We start from the raw sequence: 26514 nt of genomic DNA on the forward strand, positions 1-26514 counted from the left end.
ATATTCTTGTAATTTTAAGGTGGACTTACATTCCGGGAGAAAAGTGACTGTAGCACTAGTGAGACCCACATGCTACCAGACATCTTCATTTGCCCTGGGCTCTATAAGTAAAACAGGGCTGGCCGTATTCCCTTTTGGGGCCCACATGCCAATGGTGGACAAGAGCAGAGGCAAAAGATGACACAGTAATGTATGTAAATTTTGTCTTCGAATAGCAGTCTGGTTTCTACTCTTTCTGCACACACCTCTCAATCCTCCACACAGACAGGCAAGAGGCATGATTGTTGTTCAATAACATTTTACAACCTGGTGAAAAACACACACATGGAGTCCTATGAACTGGATAAGAGAAGATTGGAGAGCACTTTTGGCCCCTGGACGTGAAGCTTCCTATCCCTCAAGCAAAGAAGAAAAGCAGCAGCTCTTCCCACCAGATGGGGGCAAAGGGAGAGAGGTCAGCAGTTGCAACTAATCTCATTGTGAGGGACCATGAAGTTTACTGGGCCATAGTGAGCCAGTTACTCCCTTGCAGCCTAACCCACTTATTGGGTTGTTGTGAGGAGGACAAAATGAACACAAGGGTAAACCATGTGCACTGCTCTGAATTCCTTGAGGAATGACTGGGATAATATATACTGTTGGGGGGAGTATTGTTTTTGTTTCATGTTATGGTATGTATTTTTGTGTTTTTATATTGTAAACCACTCTGTGATCTTTAGATTAAGGGGGGGGGGGGTAGAGAAATTTAATAAATAATAATGAAATCTTGTGTAGTTTCTAAGAAGTTCAGAAGGACGATAGTATTCACCTGTTGCTAGTCTGGAATTCGGAAAGGGAAACCAGGTTGTTGTAAAAAAGTCAGTGATATGCACATCATGTGGGCTTGATGAACTGTCTTGAGTTACTCATCTACAAAGGGAGCATTTTTCTGCTTTTAATTTGTGACATATTGTTTGGATAGTCTAGTAGATAGCTCTGGGGAGGTCATGGTACATCTTGAAACCATTGACATGCGTGGTCCTGAAAATAAAATCTAGATCGCTAGGTAGGGGGCTGAAAGCCTAAACTTTCATGGTAGCTTTCTCTGTTCTATTGACCTCTTCATCAAAGTTCAGAGTTCCTCCTGAGAAGCATCCAAAGACTGATTGCTTCTCTGCTGTAAGCTCCAGGTGAGATTGCAATTGATTTTGAGGGATATTGCACTTTTTCTGATTGTAGGGCTGAGGGCATAAACACCTGTGGAGATTGTGCTGGGCTTCCATTCTTATAAACATCCAATTTTCTATGTAAGTATGCAAGTAGGGACGCAGGTGGCGCTGTGGGTTAAAGCCTCAGCGCCTAGGACTTGCCGATCGAAAGGTCGGCGGTTCGAATCCCTGCGGCGGGGTGCGCTCCCGCTGCTCGGTCCCAGCGCCTGCCAACCTAGCAGTTCGAAAGCACCTCCAGGTGCAAGTAGATAAATAGGGACCGCTTACCAGCGGGAAGGTAAACGGCGTTTCCGTGTGCGACTCTGGCTCGCCAGAGCAGCGATGTCACGCTGGCCACGTGACCCGGAAGTGTCTCCGGACAGTGCTGGCCCCTGGCCTCTTAAGTGAGATGGGCGCACAACCCCAGAGTCTGTCAAGACTGGCCCGTACGGGCAGGGGTACCTTTACCTTTACCTAAGCAAGTAGTAAGAAAGAAAGAAAAGAGATGGAAGCAGCTTTGGGAAAAGGCTGATTGCAAATTGTTCACATCATCCACTGGGCCCCAACAAAACATGACTTGAACAATCAATTTCACATGAAACACCCAGCATGAAAGCCTTAGGAGATGGCTGGCCCCTGCTGCTTCTGTTTGATATTAATCTGATGGGTTTTGTGGTGTTTCTATTAACACTGTGTACATTAATTAAGGTGTTATGGTTGGATTGTGTTTTAAGTAATAGTTTTAGCTTTGTAAATTGACCAAAAGGTGATCTAAAAAACCCCAACTAGTAAAGCTATAATGTCCTGATAGAAGAAGAGACAGAAATACTTTGTCTACATGAGAGAGCTACTCAAAGAAAAATATTGGGTGAGTTGTAGCTTTTCTCATTTCCCGGCTTTGCCATATATATTCCTGAATGCAATAAAAGACTATTTTCTGACTATTTTGGAGGAGAAACACTACTGGATCAAGAAACAAAGTGGATGAAGGACATGGGGAATACAAAAATATAAAAAACAGGCCTCCCCAGTCCAAGTCTCTGACCTCCCAATGCCAAATCCAAAATGTGTTGCCATCCTTTACCTTTCTCCTACCTTTGATTCAACCAGTCCTGCCTTCCCCAACCTGGTCCTTGGCCTACAACAGCCATCAGCCGCAGACAGTGTGCACACTGGTTGAGGCTGAAGGGCATTGTGGTCCAAAACATCTAGAGGGCACCAAATTGGGGAAGGCAACATGGGAGTAGTTCTTGCTGACTAGTGAAGCCTATTTGGTTAAAATTCTTCCATCAGGAATGTTGTCCTGGACCTGGAAACTAAGGATACTATCAGGTCCCTCCCATAAAGCAAGCTTATTTTCTCCTGCTCCGGATGGTAGGACCCAAACCAATGAACTGAAGTTGCAAGAAAGGGGATTCCAACTAAACATCAGGAAGAACTTTCTGGCGGTAAGAGCTGTTTGACAGTGGAACAGACTCCCACAGAAGGTGGTGGACTCTCCTTCATTGGAAGTTTTTAAGCAGACATTGGACGGTCATCTGACATGGATGCTTTAGTTGAGATTGCAGCTTTGCAGGGGGTTGGATTTAGATGACCCTCAGGGTCCCTTCCAATTCTACAATTCAATGTTTTCTATGATTTTCACATAGGACACTGCTTTTTCTGTCATGACCAGCTAAGCAATAAGGCTACCTCCACCTCATGTTCAGATTGCTCTTTTAAAAGCTAGCCTTTATTTAATTTAGAAAAAAAATTAAAACGTGCAAAGTCTTTTCTTCCTGATGCATTATGCACACCAATTCAGGTTGGTTTCATTTTTTGGAAAAGGAAGTCTTCAAATCTTCAGTGTCCCTTTGTTTCAGAGGCACTTAAGCCCCTTTGCTCCCTGAAACAAAAGGAGAAGAAGTTAAAGAAAGAGGTTGGACTGGGGGTGTGGAAGGGGTCTGATGTTTTCACAGCCTCACTGGGAATATAAACCCATTTGAAATGCTGCAAAACAAAACAAAACAAAACAAAAACCCTCAGCTCCCCCCCCAAGAGCAATTCCATTTCTTGGTGGGTTACCTGTACCCCCTTCCCCACGGTCTGCTACTCTCCCTTCCCGAGTGCTTTTCACTGACTCACATGTTTCCTTGACCTGTGAAAATGCCTCTTGTTTGCCTGTATAGAGAGATGTATATGTGGAAGTAGAGATACCTGACTTTCCCCTAGTTTTGCCTCTGGCCTCATCCACCATTAGCATGTGGCCCCTGGAAGGTAGCCAACAAAGATTGTGTCCCTTGGTTCCCTAAACTTGAGAACAATTTATACATATATAGATATATGGTATTACCCTTCTCCATGCCCACAGAAATGCACTGGAGCTCAGCACAGTGGCGTAGCGTGGGTTGTCAGCACCTGGGGCAAGGCAAGTAATTTGCGCCCCCTAACCCGTGGATTTGCGCCCCCTAACCCGTGGATTTGTGCCCCCTAACCCTAACCCCCAGATGTTGCGCCCGGTGTGGCCGCCCCCCCTGCACCCCCCACGCTACGCCACTGGCTCAGCACCCAGGCCAGTGAGCAACATGCTAAAATCATATTAACAGGAAGCTTGCCAGACAGCCACTGAAATTGGTTTGGATCCTCCAATCCCTGACCTGCGAAGCACAGAAGGCTTGTCATCCTGCAGAGGGCTGGAGAGGTAGTCTAACATTCGATTCAAGCCATACAATTGCATGCCCCCTTCCAACCTGGTCATAGAAATAAACTGGGAGAGGTGCTGAGCAAACAATTATCCATGGCAAACATCAAGAGCTGCAGTTATCAGCAGCATGGAAAAGCACCCACCCACCACAAAGTCCCCGGGATGCTAACTGAACTTCCTCATACAAGGCACCATTCAGAAACATTCATTCAGCACTCACCAAATGTCATTACAGTAGCCTTCTTCAACCTGGTGTCCTCCAGTTGTTTTGAACTACAACTCCCATCACTCATTGAGGGTGTGGGATGTAATCCACTAGGAGCAGTCAAATACAACATTCTTTGTTTTAGTTACAGATAGGTAGCCGTGTTGGTCTGCCATAGTCAAAACAAAATAAAAAAAATCCTTCCAGTAGCACCTTAAAGACCAACTAAGTTAGTACTAACTTAGTTGGTCTTTAAGGTGCTACTGGAAGGAATTTTTTTATTCTTTGTTTTGCTAGAATGGACAAGCAAGGGAATGTTTGGTCCAGCCAGTCAAAACTTCCTGTTCCTTCTGGGCTGGAGCATCCTTCCTTGCATGTGACTAGTGGGTGGGCGTGACTTTTCCAGACCTGTAAAAGGACAAGGCATGCTGCCACCCTCTCTCTTTTCCATCTTTTTGTCCTGTGAACTTCCTGGAATGAACTGCTGGCTGCCAGCCAAGCAGTCCCTCAGGTCATCTCCCTTATGGGGTAAACCTGTTTGTATAAGTTTGTAACTTTAAGCCTAAAGCCTGCCTTCAGGGATCACACTGTGCTCTGCCTGATTGTGAGTAAACTTTCTTTTTATTGCTTATGAATAACTGTGGCGTCTTTATTCCTTTAGGAGGGATTCAAGGTGTCTCACCAGGAAAATATTAGAACACATTTCAATCTGGACAAGCCAGACTGAATTGTGTATTATCTTAAACTCACACGAGTTTGCAGCTAGTTTTCTGCTGTGCATGAGAAGGTGAAAGTAAACTCTGCTAAGTAAAGGAACTTGCTAGTGCAAGTTAGGAAGGATATTAATAAACAGTATATCCTCTCCTGCCACTCTGAACATTCCCACACGGGGCATGGATGTATGATGCTGGGTATGATGGAAAGATTTGGCCCAAAACATCCAGAGGGCACCAGGTTGACAAAGATCTGCCTCACACATAATAAGGGGGCATTCAAAGGAACTTCTCCCTGCTATCTGCAAAGGTAAGTTTAACTGTTAAGGTGCATCATAAATGAAGCTCCTTGGATCTGAGGGGTAGAAGCCCACCCGCGACCAACCCTCTGAGAAGAAATGGCTAAGAAAAGCTGCCTCCTAAACAGCACCATGGGAAATGACTCATTATGACTTACTTGCTTGTCCTGGGCCCAGGTCTGCAGCTTCTGCACTCTGTTGGGAAGAGAAAAGAAAGTGTGATGTCAAGGGGCAAGTTCTGTTGTCTCATATCTGCCTGCTCCATCAGCTCCTAAAAGAGGTTCAAAACCATCCTCTCTCAAGTCTGGTGTAGTGTGTCAGACTACAACACTGAGAGACCAGGGCTGAAAGCTCCACTTGGCTATGAAGCTCACTGGGTGACCTTGGGCCAGTCACCACCCCTCAGCATAATATAACCTCACAAGTGGTTAAGAGAGTAAAATTGGGAGGGGCAGAAGCCATTACCCACTAAACCATCTCTATAAAAAGTCATCCTAAATTAATGTAATCTCCAAAACTGATATCCTGCTCAGTAACTCAGATCACCACTGAATTTAATTCCACCCCCATTTCATTTTACCTACCCAGAATGATTTGGGACAGCACTGGAGCAGCAAAGAAGAAACTGGTCCACCACTGGAACATTAAAAAGGGTACCCAATAGACCCTTCCTCACCTGTCCATCTTCCTTCACTTTGGTGACAGGCTGTGGCATCATTTTCTCCAGTCCCTGAACAAACCAGTCAATAACACTGTTGGTCAGAAGAAGATCCTTATTAGAACCACACTCACAATTTGGGGGGGACTAACAGCTCTCTGAAGAGCCCTTGCAACAGACCCAACACCTCTGAGGAATGTGTCATCTGATACTCAGCCAGTAGGAGACACATCCAAGTCCAGAATCTCAGGGCCTCAGTCATGAAGTCTTCTCTTCTTCAGTGAGGTGACCCGACAAAGCCGAAACATAAGAGCATAAGATGAGTCTGCTGGATGAGACCAATGGCCCATCTAGTCCAGCATCCTGATCTCACAGTGGTCCATCAGATGCCTGTGAGAAACCCTCAAGCAGGACATGAGCACACAGGCACTCTCCTGGGTTTCCAGCAACTGGTATTCAGAAATACATACTGCCTCTGACAGTAGATAAGTAGCCTTATCCTCCATGAATTTATCAAATCCTCTTTTAAAGCCATCCAAATTGGTGGCCATCACTGCCCCCTGTGGAAGTGAGTTCCATAGTTTAACTGTGTGGTGTGTGAAGAAGCACTTTCTTTTATCTGCCCTGAATTGTCAAACATTCAGCTTCACATAATTCTAGAGTTATGAGAGAAGGAGGAAAACTTCCCTCTATCCGTTTTCTCCAGGTCGTACATCATTTTCTAAACTTCTATCATGTCACCTCTTCCTCTAAAGTAAAAAGCCCCAAACACTGCAACTTTTCTTCATAGGGGAGTTGCTTCATCCTCTTTGATTATTTTGGTTGCCTTTTCCCGAACCTTTTCCAACTCTATAATATCTGGTTGCTGTTCTCCATTGCTGTGCAAAGCATTTATAAGCACCTGAATTGCTGGATCCAATTGGCCAAGCAAGGCTGCTCTGCACACTGACCTGGTCCCATCACCGCCAAGTGTTCGAGGAAAGAGAGAGAGGCTCCGAGTGGACAGGGTGTCAGTTGAGGCCCGGTGCTTCATCCCTGGTTCACTGAGAGGGCTGGCAGGTAAACTCCCTTTCTGTGCTGTGAGGGGGTGGGAGGGGGAGAGTTGGAGAATGAAATTAGCATCCTTCCTGCAAGAGCCTGCAGCCAAATCACTAGGGCACCCCAAAGCCAGTCACTCACCCCGTTGTGCAGCCTGGTCTCCTGGGGTCCATTCCTGGTAGCACAAATGGAGAGAAAGCAAAAAGAGGAACCTGTATTATGAATGCCAGCTCTGCTCCCTCAAAGGCTTTTGCAAAGGAGTAGAAAAAGGCAGCAAGTGGCAGGTAGGGAGGAGCCTGCAGTTCAGAGAAAAGCATCCTTCATCCAAAGATCACAGGGCAGTTCACAACGTAAAAAGACAAAATGAGAACCCCAAATACATAAAACAAAAACAAGCCAATAGTCACCTTCCCACAAACACATTTGAAAGTCCATTGAATGCTTATCAGGCAAAAACCTTCTTATAGAGAAATGTTTTTGCCTGGCATCTAAAGATATGTAATGAAGGTACCAGGAGAGCCTCCTTATAAAATTAAAAACCTATAGGTATAAATTCAAACGAATTAATGAATTCTACAGCATTTGGGAGCTTCTGCAACAATTCAGCCCAGCTTAGTTATTTTGTGCAGCCCAAGAGACTGAAAGCAAACTTCATTATATTCTATTTTTTAGAAAAAAACACTATCACACACACCAACCTGAGGAAGAGTTTTGTGTACGCCAAAATCTCACACACCACCTTGTGAGCCTTGGGTGGTCCCAGCAAAGTATTATTTTGCAGTATCCGTGAATTTTGTTTAAATGGAATAACACTGTTGCCTTTTATTTGTTTTCCTATTTGTTCTGTGCCTTGTCTGCACATACCTCCATCTTTTTCATGTTTTCAGGTTGAGGCATCATTTTCCCAAATCCTTCCCAAATCCAAGTGATCACTTTTTTCCCACCACTTCAAAGAAAGAGATAAAGAGAAAAGGAACACATTATTAGGATTGCTCATCTTACTAGTCCACAATAAAACTGTCATCACAGCTACAGCAAGACACATTTAGAGAGAGTGTTTTTGTGTGTGTGTCCACATTATAGAACTAAAAGGAATACACAAAGAAGATTCCCTCCTGTGGTTCCCTTCATCCTGTTTCTGTGGGAAATTGCAGTCAAACATTGCACGAGTGCTAGTTAGTACATAGATTAAGATCATAGAGCATTTCTGTGCATTCCCAGCAAAGTGGCGGCATAGCTAAAGGTCCATAAATGGCACTTCAAACTGCTCCTTCAGGGAGGGGTTCCTACTAAGAAGCTTCATCTTCAGACTCTCCACCTTGAAATTTCTACTTCTGTATAATGTTTTTAGGATTCAAGCACAGGCAAAGTTCAAAATACCTGGTGGGTTTGGGAAAACTTACATTTTATCTGGGGCGTTGTTGTCCGAGCTGTAGTACAGTTCATTCTGCTCCTCTTCTTCATCAATCACAGACACTGGTGGAAGTAGGAGAAATGAGAGAGAGAACAGGGGATTGGAAAAGAAGATACTTTCGCCCTGTCTGCTGGAAAGGGCCAGATTATCATTTCTATAACCTTCGTATCAGATAACTCTTTTTGCACTTCTCTCCCATCAATGTATTTTGCTGTGTTTTGTTGTTGTTGCTATTGGTTTTAAATTATGTTTGTACACTGCATAGATATATTTTTATTCACATCTTACTATAGAAACAAATAAAGCAAAATTAAAAATAATAAGTCCCCCTTTCCCTGGTCCTTAATGTTAGGGGAAGACATTCATCATGACATTTTGTGTGTGGGGGTGTGTGATTAAACATTCCCTTTCCTGTTGCTGCAATCCTACCCAGTGTCCAGTTTAAGGAGGATTCTTAAATCGTTGACTTAATGACAGGAGCTGCTGTGAATACCTGAGGGACAGAGAAGAGGAACTCTGTGGAGTATTAAAGATATGAGAAACTGCACAGCTATGATTGAATAGGGGGCCTCTCATGCTGGTCAATTATTTACAGGCAACTTACCCCTCTATGGGGGTGCGTGGCACTGTGGTCTAAACCACTGAGCCTCTTGGGCCTGCCGATCAGAAGGTCGGCGGTTCAAATCCCCGCGAAGGGGTGAGCTCCCATTGCTCAGTCCCAGCTCCTGCCAACCTAGCAGCTCGAGAACATGCCAAAAAGTGCAAGTAGATAAATAGGTACCACTCTGGTGGGAAGGTAAACAGAGTTTCCATGTGCTGCTCTGGTTTCAGTGTTCCTTTGCACCAGAAGCGGCTTAGTCATGCTGGCCACATGACCCGGAAAACTGTCTGTGGACAAATGCCAGCTCCCTCGGCCTGTAAAGCGAGATGAGCGCCACAACCCCGGAGTCGTCTGCAACTGGACTTAACTGTCAGGGGTCCCTTTACCTTTACCTTTACCCCTCTATACATCATGTCAGGGAACACACTTCAGTGCCCACTCACAGGCGGGGGACGCACAAACACACACAAGCACTTTACCTATTTCTTCCTCTTCCTCTTCCTCTTTCTCCTCCTCTATGCTCTGGACTTCTGTCTGAACACAGACCAAAAAAATAAATTTCACCATTGGAAACATTTCAGGATGAAAGCAAGACTGTCATCAAACTGGATCACCCTTACTCACCACGTCTGGGATATCAATGCTGGCTTCAAAGCTCTTGGCAGCCACTTGCAGCATGACAGGAGAGTTCTGTGCCGGCTGTGGCATCACCTTCTCCAGGCCCTGAGATATCCAGGAGAGGACTCCTCGGCCAGGGCTGCAAAGGAGCAGGAGGAGGAGGGCTGGGGTGGACAAAGAAGCTTCCTTCCTTCCAGACCTTAACAGCAGAAGCAGAGCCAAGACCTTTCCCCACCCAGAAGGCAACTAGCTGCAAGGAATGGGGTCCCCCCCATTATCACCCCAAACATATACACAGAACCACCCAGTCATTTAAGGGTGCTACTCAGATGAGCACACCCTGAATTGCAGAAAGCAGGGCCTTTGATTCAGCTGCCACATGGGAAGGAGGGCAGGTGTTGAAAAGGCTGAGAAAGGAATTAAGCTCCCCATCCCATCGTTCCCAGATCTGGCTTCTCACCCATGCTAGAGCTCCCAACATATGTGAGTATAGCCAGATCACAAACTCAGCATGTGGATCTTAACTGCTGCCTCCTGGAACTATGGTTCTGTAACAAATACTAGGGGCATTTTGGTCTGTAATGCAGATATGAAACTTGCCTTTGGTTTGTCTTCTGCCTTAACAGTCCTCCTCATCTTGCCCAAAGTGGTGACTTGAGGGTCTAAAATCAATGCATCTCTACAAGGGGGCAGTTCTGGAGACCCCTGAAGGCCTCACTTTGTACAGTTTGCCACCAGCCTCTGAGTAAACCACCTTAAAAAGGAGCCTTTCGGTGTGTGCTAGAAAGCTTCAAACAGATGACTCCTTCCCCTACTATTCCTTTTAGCCGCAATTCAAAATAAGGAACCCAGATGGGAACAGGGTACATGTGTAAAATAAGGGGGAGAGAAACAAAGAATGGCAGGTACCTGTCTGTTGTTGAGACAGAATCACGAGCATTTTCTTTGAACCCTAAATGGAGGAAAAGCCAAGCTATAAGCTAAAATTATCCTTGGGTGCTACTTGCATTTCCAGGAGCATATAAGATTTCTCTGGATCACATTTACAGCCACAGAAGATTTTTTGGTGATGCCCCCATGACACCTCCTTAAGGGACAGGGTTGCATTTTTGCAACTTTTCAAAAGAGATCCTGAAGTTTGGAAATGTGCACTGAGGTTCCACAGCACCTCTCTCCTCTACTGCCATCCTTGCACACTGCCCATACTTTTAATGTTCAAGGATGCGCCTGAAAATGTTGGCGACACAACAGGTAGTTACGATAGCCAACAGTGCAGAATTGTGAAGGGGTGTATGGTCAAGGAGAAGGTAACAACCCAAAAAATAGTGTGGGGGCCCCAGACTCATTCTAACTCCCTCCCACTTTGCAAGCCTTCTGGAGGCAGAGTCAAGCCACGAAGGTAGATTCTAAGCAAACAAGGCAATGCATTTGCAGTTTCATTTGCAGAGATGTCATCCAAAAGCAGTAGCTGCCTGCTACTGTCAGTAATTTGCAGGAGGGATTCAAAGGCATACCAGAAACATAGATTTGTGCCATCCTAGTGGATTAGAGCTCTCCATCACCCTCCCACGACAAATCTACTAACAAAATAGGACTTCTTGCAGTTTGGGAAGTGCCAGGGACATTTACTGAAGTATGTGGTCAGCAAATTATTAATGGGAAGATACCGTATGTAAACACCCTGCAAGTGAACCAGGCTGAATGCTCCTTGTCATATAACTGCCCTGGAAGCAAATCAGAATGAATACTCAGTAAGGGCAGGACATCTGCATAAGCTTTGCACTAGCAAATCAAAATGAATGCTGAATAAAGAGGCTGTCGGAAGGAGCATTGAGAGATTGTAATCCAAACTCTGCCTTGTCTCCAGGACTTTTACACATGTATTCTTCTTTCCCCTCCCCATCACCCCCAGTTCTTACCTTCTGCAGCACTCCTGGGACTTTTTTCTGTCAGCTTGAGGATTCACAAGAGAGAAGAAACCACAATCAGAGAACAACTCTCAGGCAGTGAAATAGCACCCAGAGGGTGGTAGAGAAGATAAGCCAGAAGCATCTTGCTCAAGCCCAACCAGTTAGTTCTCTTCTGCCTACTTGATGAGCAGACCATCTAATCTTAAATATCAGCCTTTGGACTAGGGCTCAAAGCCCTCCACACACCTTTCTGTAATTTCTTTCCCTGTGTTGCTGTGTAAATGATGGACTCAGGGATGAGAGAAGGAAGGGCTGTCCTAAGATTGGCCACTGTGAGCAGAGCTTACTAGACTTGGTAGGCCATTGGTCTGATCCAGCAGGCTCTTATCATAGTCTTAAGGACTGGCAGCATATTACACTGCAGCCAGGTGTATCACATTAGCTCAGCCAGTCCCCCCTCCCAGATGTTTCAAGCTACAACTCCCATCAGCCCTAGCTAGCAAAGCTATACTTCCACCAGCCCAAGCATTGTACTGCTGTGCTGGCTGGGGTTGGTGAGAGTTGTAGAGTCCGAAACTTCTGGAGTGCACCACGTTGGGGAAGGAAGGCTGCCTTGGACAATTGCATGTGCTGCAAAAGCTGCAGCTGTCTTAACAAAACGAAAAGTAGCCTTGAAGCAACATCAGCTCTTCAACCCTCTGAAGACCTGCCAACATTTTCTCAGTTGTAAACAGGGACATGCTTGTAACACTGTCCTCCTAAGCATCTCTGCCAAACACACACACAGCCTCCAATCTACACTACATGCTGTGGAAGACTCAACTCTGCCACCTGCTGCATTCGTGTACACAGTTGCATTGATTGAAAAGCCAAAGCACAGCAGGGTGAGTTAAGCTCATTTTATAAATGGAGCAGAAGGTGAGCATAGCACACTCCAGTTGTGTGCTCTTGTTTTAATTTTATTCTTTAAATAATTTTCATTTATTACAATAAATGTAATAATTTTGTATTACAAGCATATAGCACAACATCTCTAATCCTTCTCTGCCACACCTCTCATCAGGTACCAGGTTATACATTAATGTAACTATTCCTTTATCAATTCATACAGATTATCCAAACCTTGTGTGAGGGGACAGCACATAAATCATCTTATCTGTCACAGATAGCAAACATTTTTTTTAAAAAAGAGTGTAGTTCAGACCATACTGTTCACACTAAACATATCTGCAACAATGCTCTGTAGAGCTTTTATTTAAGACCATTATCAATTGTGTATTGAATAAATTGCCACGTGGTAAAAGATTTGTCCTGTGTGTGTTTTTTTCTATTCCTTTTATCACTTTTCAGTGGCCAAACACTTTTGTTCTGTAAATTAAGGATGGTTGTTGCTGTTCTTGTTTTCATAAAGCACATCATATCCCACTTGAAAGCACATCCCAACGTGTGATCATCTCTGCTGCTGATCCATTCTCAGTTGTCCTGTAGTAATCTGAGTAGTAAACCTCACCTCATTCTCACCATGCCATTCCCACTGCTGGCCCTTAAGATCAAGCTTGTATTTGCCAAGGTAGAATGTGACATGTCAAAAGTCCATGGAATTAGTATGGTCCAGGACTGGCCCGAGACATTTTGGCACCTGAGGCGGATGCCAAAATTGCACCTCCCACCCATCGCCACCAGGGAAGAAATGAGTGAGGAAGGAAGATCTACATCAGGATCTGATGCCCCTGTGAATACTGCCACCTGAGGCAGTCTCCCCATCTTGCCTCATGAGCGGGCCGGCCCTGGTACAAAGCCCCCACCCCACCCTCAGCATGCCTTTGAGCATGCCTCCACTCACCTGCCTTGCAGATACAGGCCCAGCTTCTACAGCTATTTGGTCAGCCTGTGTGCCTTTCCCCACTACTACAGCGATGGGGGAGCTGACAGGAGGTTGCGGTACGACTTTCTCAATCCAGCCCAGCATCCTGCCACCTGCAGAAGGCAGAATTTCATTACTGCTTCTTGCCAGGAAAAAAAGCCCCAAAATGGGAGACACAGGGGGAGTCTGTGGGCATTTCTGGGCGGCTTCTAATTCACACGTTTAAGCTGCACAATGAGAGTTGATGGGAAGATCTTGCTCCACAAACCCCCTTCCCCAGAAGATCAGACTTTTTGTGATAAGAAAAGTGAAGGGGAAAGTGAAAATGCACTGGAAAGTGTGAAATAACACTTGTTTTGATGTATTGAATGGATCTTAGGGCTTCAACAAAAAGACACGCACATGGCTTTATGGCTCCTCTCCCCAGACAAGCTCACCTTATCATCAACAGTAACAATTCAAGCAGTGCCAAAACAGGGAGCCAAACACAAGCCGGCAGTTATTAAGCATTTTGAGCATATAGCACCCTCAATAGGCAACAAAGCCTTACTGCAAATTCTCTCATAGCTCTCTAATTCAATAGGAAGCTGCCTTATCTGCAGGAACATCTTGCCGATTGTCTAGAACTGGCTTGCTGTGACTTTCTGGGTTTTCAAACATGTCCCCCTGCCTCCTACCTGGAGATGCAAGGGGACTAACTCAGGAAAATTTGACATACTAAGAAGGTCCTCTACCACGGTTCTTTACAGAACCACTTTGAACCACTCAGTCTAGCCCACTGAAAACTGAAATTACCTGCAGAAAGGCTAAAGAGTCGTGGATGCCATCATGGTCCTGTTGTCTCTTATGCCAGGGGGTGGTTCTTCCTCCGAGGGCAGGTAGGTAGAGTAGCAAGAGCTGCAGGCTTCTCTTGTTGTCACTGCTAGTTAGAACAAGGTCCTTGGCTCTCCTGCTACAATGCAACCCTCTGAGAAGCTGGGAAAGGGATTAGCTGATAACACAGTAAACAAATTGGATTAGGGAGGCTGAGTTGTTCTAAAAACCAGGAGAGAAAAGCAGCCCAACCTGAGGCACCACCCAAATGAGAGAACATCTGCCCTGGAGCAGAAAGAGCTTAGCTAGCAACACATTACTATTGACACCTAACTCTAGCACACTCCCACTGCTGGTGTCTGAAGGTGAGCACACATGACATTGGCAACAATCCATATCTATCCTGTTGGTTCTTGAGAAATACTGCAGTTTGAAGTGTTTTCCCTCACACCTGCTTCCATCCCATTTGAGAATGGAAGTTGTAGTTCGTATAAGGTGTATACATTTTGGACAGCTGTTGTTGCACATGCTCAGATGACAACTTCAGTAAACTGGAGCCCAGGGGGTGCTGCATTTGCAGGGAAACAACTCAGGTAATGAGCATCAGGCGAAGACATCTCTTTGGTGTGCACCGCAATGTACAAATGTGACTTGAAGCCCAGCAGTGTGGGGCTGGGAATGACCTCGCTGCAGTCCAAGATGCTAATGTCTATGTAGCCACATTCACACTTTTGCAGGCAAAGCTCCATATATGACTCGTTCACGGCTTACTAGCACTGGACAAAGAGTATACTGAGCATTCACACGCCACTGCCCAAAGCAGATGGAGTGGATTCTCAATCTTCAGGAGCAATCTGCGGGAGCCAGAGGCCAGTCAAGTTAATTGTGTCATTGCAGATGCTGTCAATTAAAGGATGATCCCTTTCCCACTGACTCTGTGCTGCTAACAGGATTTTCTACTGCCCCTAATCTCTTTGAATAGGCCTGTTCCTTACCAGGCTTGCTCATATGTGGAAGAATGGTGTAGATGACGTTATTCCGTAGTAGCAAGTCTCTTCCTGGATCATCCAAATGTCCTTTCACCAGCTAACACCTTGGTTGCTAGGAAACTATTGCTCTAGCACATGGGTAGGCAAACTAAGGCCTGGGGGCCAAATCCGGCCCAATCACCTTCTAGATCCAGCCCACATGTTTTTATGAGTAGAATTTAAAATGCATCTCTGGGTTATTTGTGGGGCATAGGCATTCATTCGGTTTTTTTCCAAAATATAGTCCAGTCCCCCACAAGGTCTGAGGGACAGTGGACTTTTTCCCTGCTGAAAAAGTATGCTGACCCCTGTTTAGCATTCACCAACAAGTTGTGCTGGATTAGTAGAATTTCTCCCTCCTCCCCCTTAATCAGCTGTTCCAGAGTTGTTCAGGGTTGCTGAGATCAGCCATATGAGTAACCAGCACTGAGAACTGGGAAACACTGGCCTGCGAGCGCTCCAATGAGAGAACAGCCTTTACCAAAGGTGTCATGGGCTTTGAAGACACTCAAACTCAGGACGAAAGGGAGAATATGCTAAGAGGAAGGCACGTTTGGCAAACCTTCACCATGATCAACTCCTACCCAGAAACCCATGTCCCCACTGTGGAAGGATGTGTGGATCCAGAATTGGCCTCCACAGTCACTTATGGACTCACTGTTAAGACCGCGGTCATGGAAGACAATCTTACCCAGCTACAAATGATCACCAGAGAAGAAGGGGACAATTTTTTAGAGCAAACGGAGTGTTATTACATTGTGTTTTCCCTTATCTGCGTTGGCCCCCAGAAAACTAAGGACTAAAATTAGCTCTGAATATCCCTTGTGTTTTGTTATGGCTTAGAGTTAAGCATAAATCTATTTATGTGCTGTCACTGCTATTGTAAAGGGTACATGTGCTGATTTTCCATCCACTTAATGGGTAGGCAAACTAAGGCCCGGGGGCCAGATATTGCCCAATTGCCTTCTCAATCCGGCACACGGATGGTCCGGGAATCAGCGTGTTTTTACATGAGTAGAATGTGCCCTTTTATTTAAATGCATCTCTGGGTTATTTGTGGGGCATAGGAATTCGTTCATTCCCCCCCTCCCCAAAAAAATATAGTCTGGCCCCCCACAAGGTCTGAGGGACAGTGGACCAGCCCACTACTGAAACAGTTTGCTGACCCCTGACTTAACCCCTAACTTAGACTTCGCCAATGTAGTGCCCTCCAAATGTGGTTGCACTACAACTTCCATCATGCTGTGCAGACGGGCAGGCAATCACTCTGGGATTGGTAGAGATGGAAGAGGGTGAAAAGGAGGCACCAGAAAGCCAGAGCCCTCCTGTCTGGTGTGGTGGAGGCTGGTCCCTTGGGCTGGTCCCTTTATTATGCTTTTATATTTGTTGAAAGCTGCCCAGAGTGGCTGGGGCAACCCAGTCAGATGGGTGGGGTACTACTACTACCACCAGTAATAACAACTGTCTTCTGTCAGCCCTCAGCCAGTCCCCACTTGCCTGCCTTCCTACAACCAGTCCAGGGGGCAGCCCTGACTGCCAGCTTCTTCCTCCCTAATCTCTTGTAGAGCTAATCAGGGAGGGGATTGGGAGCAATGTCAGAATTAGTTTGCTGCCTGTCATTCACTCTGGCTTTGCCTGTCATTGGCTCTGGTGCCCCCTGCTGTTAGCCTCCTTGCCTTCTGCCCCACCAGTTCTGTTGGATACCAACCGCCACTGAGCTGGTGGAGGCTGTTGTGGCAGCGGGGTGGGGTGGGGAGGGTCTCCAAATAATGGATGCAGTTGACAGGTTAGGAGTGTGGGTGTGCTCTGCTTTCTTTATTGCTTTTTGTGGGTAGGAAGTGGACACCACACAGCAATTTCTGACTGCCCAACCTCCTACATAACAACATAAGAAGGGTGCACTAAATCAATTGGGGATTGAAACATTGAACTGCTATAGCCCTTAAGGATGTAAGAAGAGCCTTCTAGATGAGGCCAATAGCCCATCTAGTCCAGCATCCTGTTTTCCCTCATATAAAGGTAAAGGGACCCCTGACCATTAGGTCCAGTCGTGACTGACCCTGGGGTTGCGGTGCTCATCTTACTTTATTGGCCGAGGGAGCCAGCGTACAGCTTCCGGGTCATGTGGCCAGCATGACTAAGCCGCTTCTGGCGAACCAGAGCAGCATACGGAAACGCCATTTACCTTCCCACCGGAGTGGAACCTATTTATCTACTTGCACTTTGATGTGCTTTCGAACTGCTAGGTTGGCAGGAGCAGGGACCAAGCAACAGGAGCTCACCCCGTCGCAGGGATTCCACCAACTGGTATTCAGAAGCATTGCTGCTTCCAACCATGGAGCATGAGAACAGCTGTCATGGGTGGTAATTGCTGAAAGCCCTCTCCTCCATGAATTTGTCTAATCCTCTTTTAAAGCCATCTACATCAGTGACCATCACTGCCTCCTGTGGGAGTGAGTTCTACAGTTTAACTATGCACTGTGTCCTGAATCTTCTAACAGCCAGCTTTACCAGCCACCCACGAGTTCTACCCACTTTCTTCATGCCATGTATAACTTTATAAGCTTCTATCATCACCTTTCCACCCCCTTGATCATTTTAGTTGCCCTTTTCTGAACCTTTTCCAACTCTACAACATCCTTTTTGAGGTAAGCTAACCAGAACTGTGGGTAAAAGCCTCAGCGCCTAGGGCTTGCCGATCGAAAGGTCGGCGGTTCGAATCCCTGCGGCGGGGTGCGCTCCCGCTGCTCGGTCCCAGCGCCTGCCAACCTAGCAGTTCGAAAGCACCTCCGGGTGCAAGTAGATAAATAGGGACCACTTACCAGCGGGAAGGTAAACGGCGTTTCCGTGTGCGGCTCTGGCTTGCCAGAGCAGCGATGTCACGCTGGCCACGTGACCCGGAAGTGTCTCCGGACAGCGCTGGCCCCTGGCCTCTTAAGTGAGATGGGCGCACAACCCCAGAGTCTGTCAAGACTGGCCCAAATGGGCAGGGGTACCTTTACCTTTACCTTTAACCAGAACTGTACACAGTATTCCAAAAGTGGTCACATCATAGGTTTTTCTAATGGCATTATTACGTTGGCAGTTTTATTTTCAATTCTTTTCTTGATTCCTTTCTTCCTGCACGGGGGGGGGGGGGGGGGGCGGGGAGCGGGTGTATGTTTGTGTAAAAACTTCTCTTTGGCCCTTTCCTGCACATGCCGGCTAGTGGCCACAGCAGATACTACAACCTCAGGCACGACACTTCCTTCTTTTAGCCCTGGTGAATGGGGGAGATCACCCATTACCAGGTAACTCCAGTGACATCGCTCTAGTCACCTAGCAACCTTGCCCTCATCACCCAACTGTTCCATGGGGTATTGGCTTCCCGTTGCCATGGAGAATTGGAGGTCAATACAAAGAATGTCTGGAGGGGCAAGTGAGCCCTCAGCCCTGGAACGGGAAACAAGTTGAGAGAAGAAAGCAGGTCTCCCCTTGGATGAGGTATTCCTTTCCCTTTTCTTGCGGACTTGCGGGTGTGAGGGTGCTTCAGCGGCCCCTCATGCAAAGAAGAGACAGGTTTGCATTATATTTGCATTTGCTAATTGACATGCATAGAAGCAAATTTAGAAATAAATGCTGTAAGTTGAATAAAAATGCATCTTTTGGTGTGGGGGAAAGACAAGGAGCCCTCTGTGTCCACTCAGTTTGCAGTGGGGGTCCTCGCTGTTGGTGGAAAACCCACACACTGCGCCCTTCCAAGGGCTCTTTATCTTCAACCAGACGAGTCAGAGAGTCCTTCAGACAAAAGACTGTCCTCCATGAGCCATGGGCAGGATGTCTTAGAAGGCACCTGAAGGAGACTGGCACTGCTGCCAGGAGGAATCTTCATATTCTAGAGCTCAGTGGCTTTCTCCCTAAACCACTCTGGTTGCCAGCTCATCTTTAGGGAGAGTGAGGCAGGTGCCTCAGGGGGCTGACAGAGTGGCAGTAACATGTGCTGAAAGGCAGAGCTGTGTGTGCCACACTGCTTGCCCTCCAGCCCTGAGGCAGGCCCCATGGGGGCCTTTTTGCCGCTGGAACTCTGTGAAAGACACAGGAGGCACTTGCTTAGCATTGCACAGGAGACTCTCTTTGAAGCAAGTCTATCGGCAATCAATAAGCCTGCTTAAATACCGGTAGGCCTGCCAGATTGGGGGTGGGGAAGGACGATAATTCAATGGAAAGGGCAGCACAATAGCAGTTGTGAGGCGGGGATGGAAGAGTGATGCAGAGCTGCAACTCCTGCAACTGTGACAACCGCCTGGCAGGTCCTGAGTGCATGGAGTCAGAGGAAAGACATTTTCTATGCTGCTTTTGAAGGCCGCCTTGAATTCCTTCCACAGGAAGCAGGAAATGGGACCTGCAGAGCCCTGCTTGTTCTGACACATTTGATAAAAGACACATGTTGCTTGCGTGTGTCCCTGTGAGCTGGGAAGCTGCAGCCGCTACAGTCCTTGCAAACGTAGAAAGGAAGTTCACTCCTAAGGCAGCTCTTTTGTTTCCTGAGGAACTTCCTCCCCCAGCAACCTCCAGCATTTCTATACAGCCCTTTGCACCTCTGTTCCTTCTGCTGCTTTGAGACACAGCAAGCACAGGATCAGTTTGGATGTCATGCTATGTCTAGCATTCCATGAACCATGGGAAGCTGTAGGCTCACATTCACATGCTCCCCTCTCTTTGTGCATGTCAGAGGAGATGGAAAGCAGCCACTTTTGATTTAGGCTCATCACAGGTCTCTGTTACATCCCAGCTTGGAAATGTAACTTAATTTAAACTAGCTTTCCCCAATATGGTGCCGCCCAGCAGTTCTAGATGACAATTCCCAGAAGCCTAAGTGCCTTTAAACCCTACCGGCTGATAGAAGACATAGTCCATAGCTGCCAACCAGATTTCAAGCTCTCTGCCGACACCAACACTGTTAATTATTATTTTTTAAATCCATTGTACAATGACTGCCAAAATTGGTGGGGTCTTGCAGAGGCAGATTTAGGGGAACATGACCTGTTTGGTTACACTAGGCACGGAGCCTCGGGGGCGCTGCAAGGGGCTCTGCAACTATTGCATAGAATTGAAAGCAAGATTTGAGACCTCAAGGTTTGCCACTGGGTCTTAGGGGAACCAGAAAAATGTGCTTGATCAGATCCCTGGGCTGGAAGTCAGTCACCCCTGATCTGCATGGATTCCAGTGGCCTGATCACAGCAGTTATGCATTCAAACCATTTCTAAGTCCTGGAAAATTATTATTCTTCATAATTTTGCATGGAAGGGGAAGGGATTATGAACAAGTCAGAAGACTTCTGTGATCCTCCTAGTGTTCAGCGTCCTCTGGGAGCTTCATGGCTCATATCCCAGCCTGAGGACCTTTGCAAACCAGTCTTATGTATGCCCTTTGTTCAGAAGGATGCCCAGGGCTGGCCCAAGACATTTTGGTGAATAAAAATCTTGCCCCCCACATCTTCCACTGGTAAGAGGAGGCCACTCCTTCAAACGGTGAATTCAGAGATAACTCCAGCTCAAGGAAGAGTTTCTGCTGGAGGGATGGAGGGTGCCTTCACTTGCCCGGAGGACAGCATGGGCAAGGTAGTAACTCCCCTTTCCCTTTCCCTTTCCTCTGGCTAATTTTGCAGCAATGGCCCAAATACTGGATTTGAACCTCTGTCCTCAAGATGCTCCTCCTGTCTATGCCTCTCCGGCGGTCCTCATCCCGCTGGAGCCCAGAAAAGTCATGCTGTCTGGAGTGAAGCATCACATCTATCACCCCCGCTTGCCGACGCTAAGGCAGATGGATATGGACACCGCGGCCTTCAAGCTCACAGATGAGCATTGCAGGACAACCACCACTTGCTGCAAAGGTAACTGGGGCAGGTGGCTCATTGGTATTGAGAGCCAAGCCAGGGTGGGGACTGAGCATTGAACTCCAGACCCGAGTTTGCTCTGCTTGTGGTGTTGTGTGAGTACAGGGCTGGCCTAGGATGTTTCACCACTTGCGGCAAAAAACCTCTGCTGCTGCCACCATCTGGAAGCAGACTGTGGAAGCAGACTGTGGAAGCCCTGGCATGCTGAAGGTGGCAGAGGAGGAGGGGAAGAGGCTGGAGAGGAGCAGGTGGTAGGAGGATGTGGCTGCACTGGAAGGAGGAGGTGGAGGTGGTGGCACGAGAGAAGCACAGGAGGCAGTGAGTGGCAGATCTACTTAGAAACCTCAGAGGCTGTTCTCTTTCCCCTTCAGTCCACCTATGCATCAAGGTGATGAAGAATAGGAACTTGCATACTGTATTCTAAAACCAAAATCAGGATTTTGCTGTAGTGGCACGTTCTGCAATTCACTTGACATTTTTAGAGAGGCAGGGCCCTTGGCCAGCTGGGATGGGGCAGGTAATCTTGACATCTCTGACTCATCTTTCTTGTTTGTGTTTGTTTCCCCTCCCCCAAAGATGATTTTGAAAATGCAACGTTCACCTTGGCTGGAGTGCCCACCCAGCGCCTCCCATCCCTGGTGAGTCACTGCCATCAAATGCTGCTGCTGCTGCTGTTGTTGCTGTCGCTGTCATCCTTTGGTCCATCCATCTCTGAGGAGTGTTGGGTGGCCAGGTGAGGAAGTGGAGAGGCCTCCTGAAGTTCTCATAGTTGGATCAAGGAGGGATTCCAGCAGATGCTGCTTGCATGGCATACTTCACCTGCTGCAATTCCCTCTTCCACACAACTATGAAAGGCGCAGGAGCCCTCTACAGTTTTACATCCAGCCACCTTAACTGGCTGCCCCTTCAGTGGACTGTGCATTACACCCATCCCCACCCCATTTGCTTTTTTGAGCAAAGCACAGTCCTTAACTTAAGATCATAAGAAGAGCCTTCAGCTGAATCACGGTGACCAACCAGATGCCTATGGGAAACCAGTGAGTGGAACATGAGCATAGGAACACTCTCCTCTTCTGTGATTTCCAGCAACTTCAGAAGCATTGCTTCCTTCAGCTGTGGAGGCAGACATCATGGCTATTCTAGTAGCCATTGATAGCCCTTTCCCTCCATGAATTAGTCTTAATCCTCTTTTAAAGTCATCTAAGTCGGTGACCATTCCTGCCTCCTGTGGAAGTGAGTTCCATAGTTTAACTATGAGCGGCATGAAGAAGTCCTTTCTTTTCTCTGTCCTGAGCCTCCCAACATACAGCTTCATTGAATGTGAATGAGTTCCAGTGCCATGAGAGATGGAGAAAAAACTTTCTTCTATCCACTTTTCCGACTATGCATAAACTTCTATCGTGTCACTTTTAAAAGATGAGCCTGGATGAGCTGCTGCTTCTATAATAGGAAGCAACTTCTCTGCTTCCTGGTGTGTGTTTGGGGGGAAGGGAGATAGGAGGCTTTAAATTTATTATTATTATTATTATTATTATTATTATTATTATTATTATTTTGTTTATACCCCACCCCAGCCACTCTGGGTGGCTCACAGCGTATATCAAAACATACTAAAACATCAAACATTAAAAACCTCCCGATACAGGGCTGCCTTCAGATGTCTTCTAAAACTCATACTTACTCCTTGGAGACATCAGTGCATTCTGAACATGCATTTCAAAGCAGAAAAAAGTGTGTGTTCATACATGCTTCCTAGAAACATGCAGCTGCACTTAACCATCTCTCACAAAGCCTGAGGCGGTTGCATGGGGTAAATGGCACAAATGCCCATCTACCTGGTGCCACTACCCATTGTGTGCTCTGTGCCAGCCTTTCCCAACCTAGTGCCCTCTGGCTGTTTTGGACTGTCTGTAACTCCCACCAGCCCCTATGGGATTTGTAGTCCAAAACAGCTGGAGACCACCAGGCTGGGGGGAAGCTGATCTGCACACATTTCCCCCTCAGAAATTGAGGTGGGCATCACCGCATGCAATCCCTAAACTGAGCGCAGGAAACTCTTCTGTGCTCCGCTGTGTCTGACTGCAGGGGCGCCTTATAGTAACTTTGTCATTGCTCAGGGTATGACAGAGCTGGGCAAGTCATTGACTGAAAAGTACCGAGCAGGGAAGATGGCGCCTCTTTTGCCCAGCACCAACCAGGAGGAATGGCCCAGCTACACCAGGGCTATGGACGACTGGTCTCGCTTCGTCTCCAGCGCAGGAGAGTTCAAGGTGCCCAACTTTAGCAAAAAAGGTAGGAGGTACAGCTGCCTTCAGCATCCTTCGGTCTTTCAGGAAGTTGCACCACAGCCATTTGCTGGCGTGATCAGGTCCTCAAAGTGAGAGCTTCCCCAGTGAGTGGCCTTTGGGACGTACATGGCAAGGTCTCAGATCAACCCCTAAAGCTCCTCCAGGTGCTTCTCAGCCTGTGGTCTTGCTTTGTCCACATGGTGATTTTGCCAAGTCATAGAACGGTCATGAAAAAATGTTCCCAAGCCAGGACTGATTAGAAAGAAGGTTCTGTGAACTGGAAGGCAGAAGAACCACGAGGGCCTTTGCACCAATCCCTGATGTCTTTCAGCAACATGTAGTGGAAATTATTAGGATTAGCCATCCCCAACCTGGTGCCCTCCAGAAGTTTTGCACCACAACTCCCATCTGCCCCGGGCAATGCTTGGCCACAGAGACATGCTACTAACAGCCCAAATGGTTTCCTATGAGTGGCGAAGTGTAAAGTTCCCTTCCTGAATGGGGAGCTTTTTCAAATGCAGGAATCCCAAAGCAATCCCCAGCATTGCATGGACTGACTCTGCCCTCCCTCCTGACCTTCCTTTACTTTCTCATTCTGAAGCCACTCAGTGCAGAAGGAAGGAGTTGGGGCACTTGCTTTTCGCACAGCAAGTCTTGCCAAATCCCTGCCATTCCCAGCTTTCCCTGTGGGCCTGCGCATAGGAACACGCCAGAAGCACTTGTGGCTACTTAGCTGCATCAGCCAGAGCTGGCAAGGCAGACCAGGAGATTAAGCCCTCTGTGCTTCTTTCACAGTTCTTGGGTTCAGCTGTTATGCCGTGAGGTACTTAAAACCCGACGTCACGCAGACCTGGCGGGTAAGAGACTGTTGTTCACTAGTGTGCATATTTGGGGTGAGGAGTGGGAGGTGGTGGCTGAAGCAGCTTTTGTCTGGATGCCCTGGAGAGAATTTCTGAACCTGGGGTGGCGGAGTAAGGACCTCAGGACCAAGGACTGAATGCGGCCCCCTTTGCCTCTCTCTGGCCCCTTGGATTCTCTGCAAGCTATGTCTCTCACTGCCCCTTTCTCAGGTCGTTTCCTGGCTGGAAAACATCCTTGAATCTCTGAAAATGAATTTTGTTAGCCTGGAAGCAGAATGGGGGGGGGGGGGAGAAGAAGGGCAGTGTGTGTGTGTGTAGAAAGAAACCTCAGTTTGTGTGGCTGGCAGAAAGCCCTGCTGGGCAAAAGGTTAAGAGCAGGCATAGGCAAACTTGGCCCCCCAGATGTTTTGAGACTGCAACTCCCATCATCCCTGACCACTGGTCCTGTTAGCTAGGGATTATGGGAGTTGTAGTCCCAAAACATCTGGAGGGCTGTTTGCCTAGGCCTGGTTAAGAGTCACAACTGTTGCCTCTGGCCCCTTGCTGCCTCTGGCCATTACTGGCATACAGGCCCCCAGATGGTTGCTTCTTAAGAGAATGTGGCCCTCAGGCTGGAAAAGATTCTCAGTCCTAACCTTTCTAAGAAGGGCACATTCACAGCCAGGGTCTCCAGTCCACAGGGTCTGTTGTGGGGGGAATGGATAACTGAGTAGGGAAGGGAATAAAATGAAATAGAGCATCCCCAGAGAGGATGTGGCTGGTACTCTGAACAGATGCACTCTACACTGCAATATTTTGTGTTAGGTTCTGCACTCCACCCCCACATACCTTGGATTTAAGATTCAATTCAAGACTTAAAGCATCATCTTTCTCCCCTGTTTCATGCTAGTATTGCCTCAACCAGAACCCAAGTTTGAGTAGATATGGACCAAAGCCAATGCCTTACAACACTGTGTAAGTATCATCACATGCACCTAAATCCCCTTAGGGTTAACAATCACCTCCCCCATAACCCTTGAATAACTTGTCTTTTTGTTTTGTTGCAGCAATACCTACAGGAGCTTTGGATCAGCACACAGGTAACTGGCACTGCTGGCCCCAAAGGAACAAAAGGGGCCAAAAAAATTAAATCCCACCCAATTCAGTGTGAGAGAGGAAAAAGTCACATGCTATTGAATGAAGGCTAGCCAGCCATCAATGCTCATGAGCCAGATAAAACCAGTTCATTGTCAACTGGGCAGGCTTTGATCTTGCTCTTTTTGGAGCAAGCCTTCAGGCTCACACATGGCTTTCATTAAGAAGAGCCTTGTTATCTGGGGGCCAAACTGGATGTGACTCGAACCACAATGGAACTCACTCCCGCACGAGGCAGTGAAGGCCACCCACTTAGATGACTTTAAAGAAGGTTAGCCAGTTTCATGGAAGAGAGTGCTATTGATGGCTACAAGCCATACTGCTGCTCTGCCTCCATGGTCAGAGACAGTAGTGCTTTTGAATACCAGTTGCTGGAAGGAGTGGAGAAGAGTGCTCTTGTTCTCAGGTCCTGCTTGAAGGATTCTCACAGCCATCTGGTTGGCCATTGTGAGACCAGGATGCTCAACTAGATGGGCCATTGGCCTGATCCAGCAGGCTTTTCTTATGTTCTTAAATTGAACAGGAAAAGGTTTTCAATGTGTATGAATAACCCCCCTCAAAGAATGGTGCTTTTATGACACAGTAAATGAATGTATAGAAAAGGACAGTGGTTGCTGAGAGTACAACTTGCACTAGATTTTCATTCAGCAGGGAAAAGTCATTTTAGTACACTGGATGGACAGTGGAATCAGGAATTCAAAGATGGGAATTCAGAACACTCATCTTTCGCACATGGACAAAACCAACCACCACCAACCGTCCCCAACCTGATACCCTCCAGGTACCATCTTGGTGCTTTGGATTATAACTCCCACAATCCCCATTCACTATGGCCATCAATGGGAGTTGTAGCCCAAACACCTAGAGGACACCAAGTTGGGCAAGGCTGGACAAGACTCTTTGTACACCACCCCTAAGTCAACTAATGGCCCAGGAAGCAGCACCAATGCTCCCAGCTCAAGCGATCTGATCTTAGGCGACTCCAATTTCAAAATAACTGATTGTGGATATATGAAATGGTCTCTTCTGTTGCTTTCTAGCCGCTCTCACTATCTCCAACCTTGGCGCTAGGAGACAGGCCACAGAAAAAGAAGCCACATGAATCTTCTCCTTCAGCTTTTGAACATCCACAAGGAATAAATGCTATTGGTTCAACAAGGAAGGTGCAGAGAAGGCGTTTCCTGGTCAAATAAAATACACTTCAAAGTGGGGGATGAGGAAACAGGAGGGGAGTAGCAAGGATAGCTAGTTCCCCCCACCCCAAAACTGTCTTGGCCTTCTTCCCAGCATGCTACAGCAAAGTGGTTCACAACGAAGAGACTGCT

At 47.0% G+C, this 26514-nt stretch overlaps 2 protein-coding genes across 3 annotated transcripts in view; one reads left to right on the forward strand and one right to left on the reverse strand.

The window, feature by feature from the left end:
* Positions 1–26514, reverse strand: part of CNGB1 (cyclic nucleotide gated channel subunit beta 1) — a gene marked incomplete at its 5' end in the record, with an annotated part of 70572 nt that overhangs the window by 25899 nt on the left and 18159 nt on the right. The window contains 11 exons of the mRNA XM_079989385.1: positions 5246–5282; positions 5764–5839; positions 6696–6822; positions 6925–6958; positions 7648–7729; positions 8187–8259; positions 9278–9332; positions 9423–9555; positions 10326–10368; positions 11336–11369; positions 13170–13303. Coding sequence (XP_079845511.1) covers positions 5246–5282; positions 5764–5839; positions 6696–6822; positions 6925–6958; positions 7648–7729; positions 8187–8259; positions 9278–9332; positions 9423–9555; positions 10326–10368; positions 11336–11369; positions 13170–13303 — 828 coding nt within the window. The remainder of the gene's footprint in view (positions 1–5245; positions 5283–5763; positions 5840–6695; positions 6823–6924; positions 6959–7647; positions 7730–8186; positions 8260–9277; positions 9333–9422; positions 9556–10325; positions 10369–11335; positions 11370–13169; positions 13304–26514) is intronic.
* Positions 18366–26351, forward strand: SPMIP8 (sperm microtubule inner protein 8). 2 transcript variants are annotated; one of them, XM_079988498.1, is made up of 8 exons: positions 18366–18589; positions 20680–20904; positions 21484–21545; positions 23025–23199; positions 23991–24052; positions 24945–25009; positions 25102–25134; positions 26230–26351. In XM_079988498.1, the coding sequence occupies exons 2-8, from the start codon at positions 20682–20684 to the stop codon at positions 26258–26260; spliced, it is 651 nt and encodes a 216-aa protein (XP_079844624.1). In that variant the 5' UTR covers positions 18366–18589; positions 20680–20681; the 3' UTR covers positions 26261–26351. The 2 variants fall into 2 exon arrangements, with proteins under 2 accessions (XP_079844624.1, XP_079844623.1); XM_079988497.1 differs by having other exon boundaries at positions 18369–18514.

The sequence above is a fragment of the Podarcis cretensis genome (genome assembly GCF_951804945.1).
Source record: "Podarcis cretensis genome assembly, chromosome: 8".
In the NCBI taxonomy this organism is placed as follows: Eukaryota; Metazoa; Chordata; class Lepidosauria; order Squamata; family Lacertidae; genus Podarcis; species Podarcis cretensis.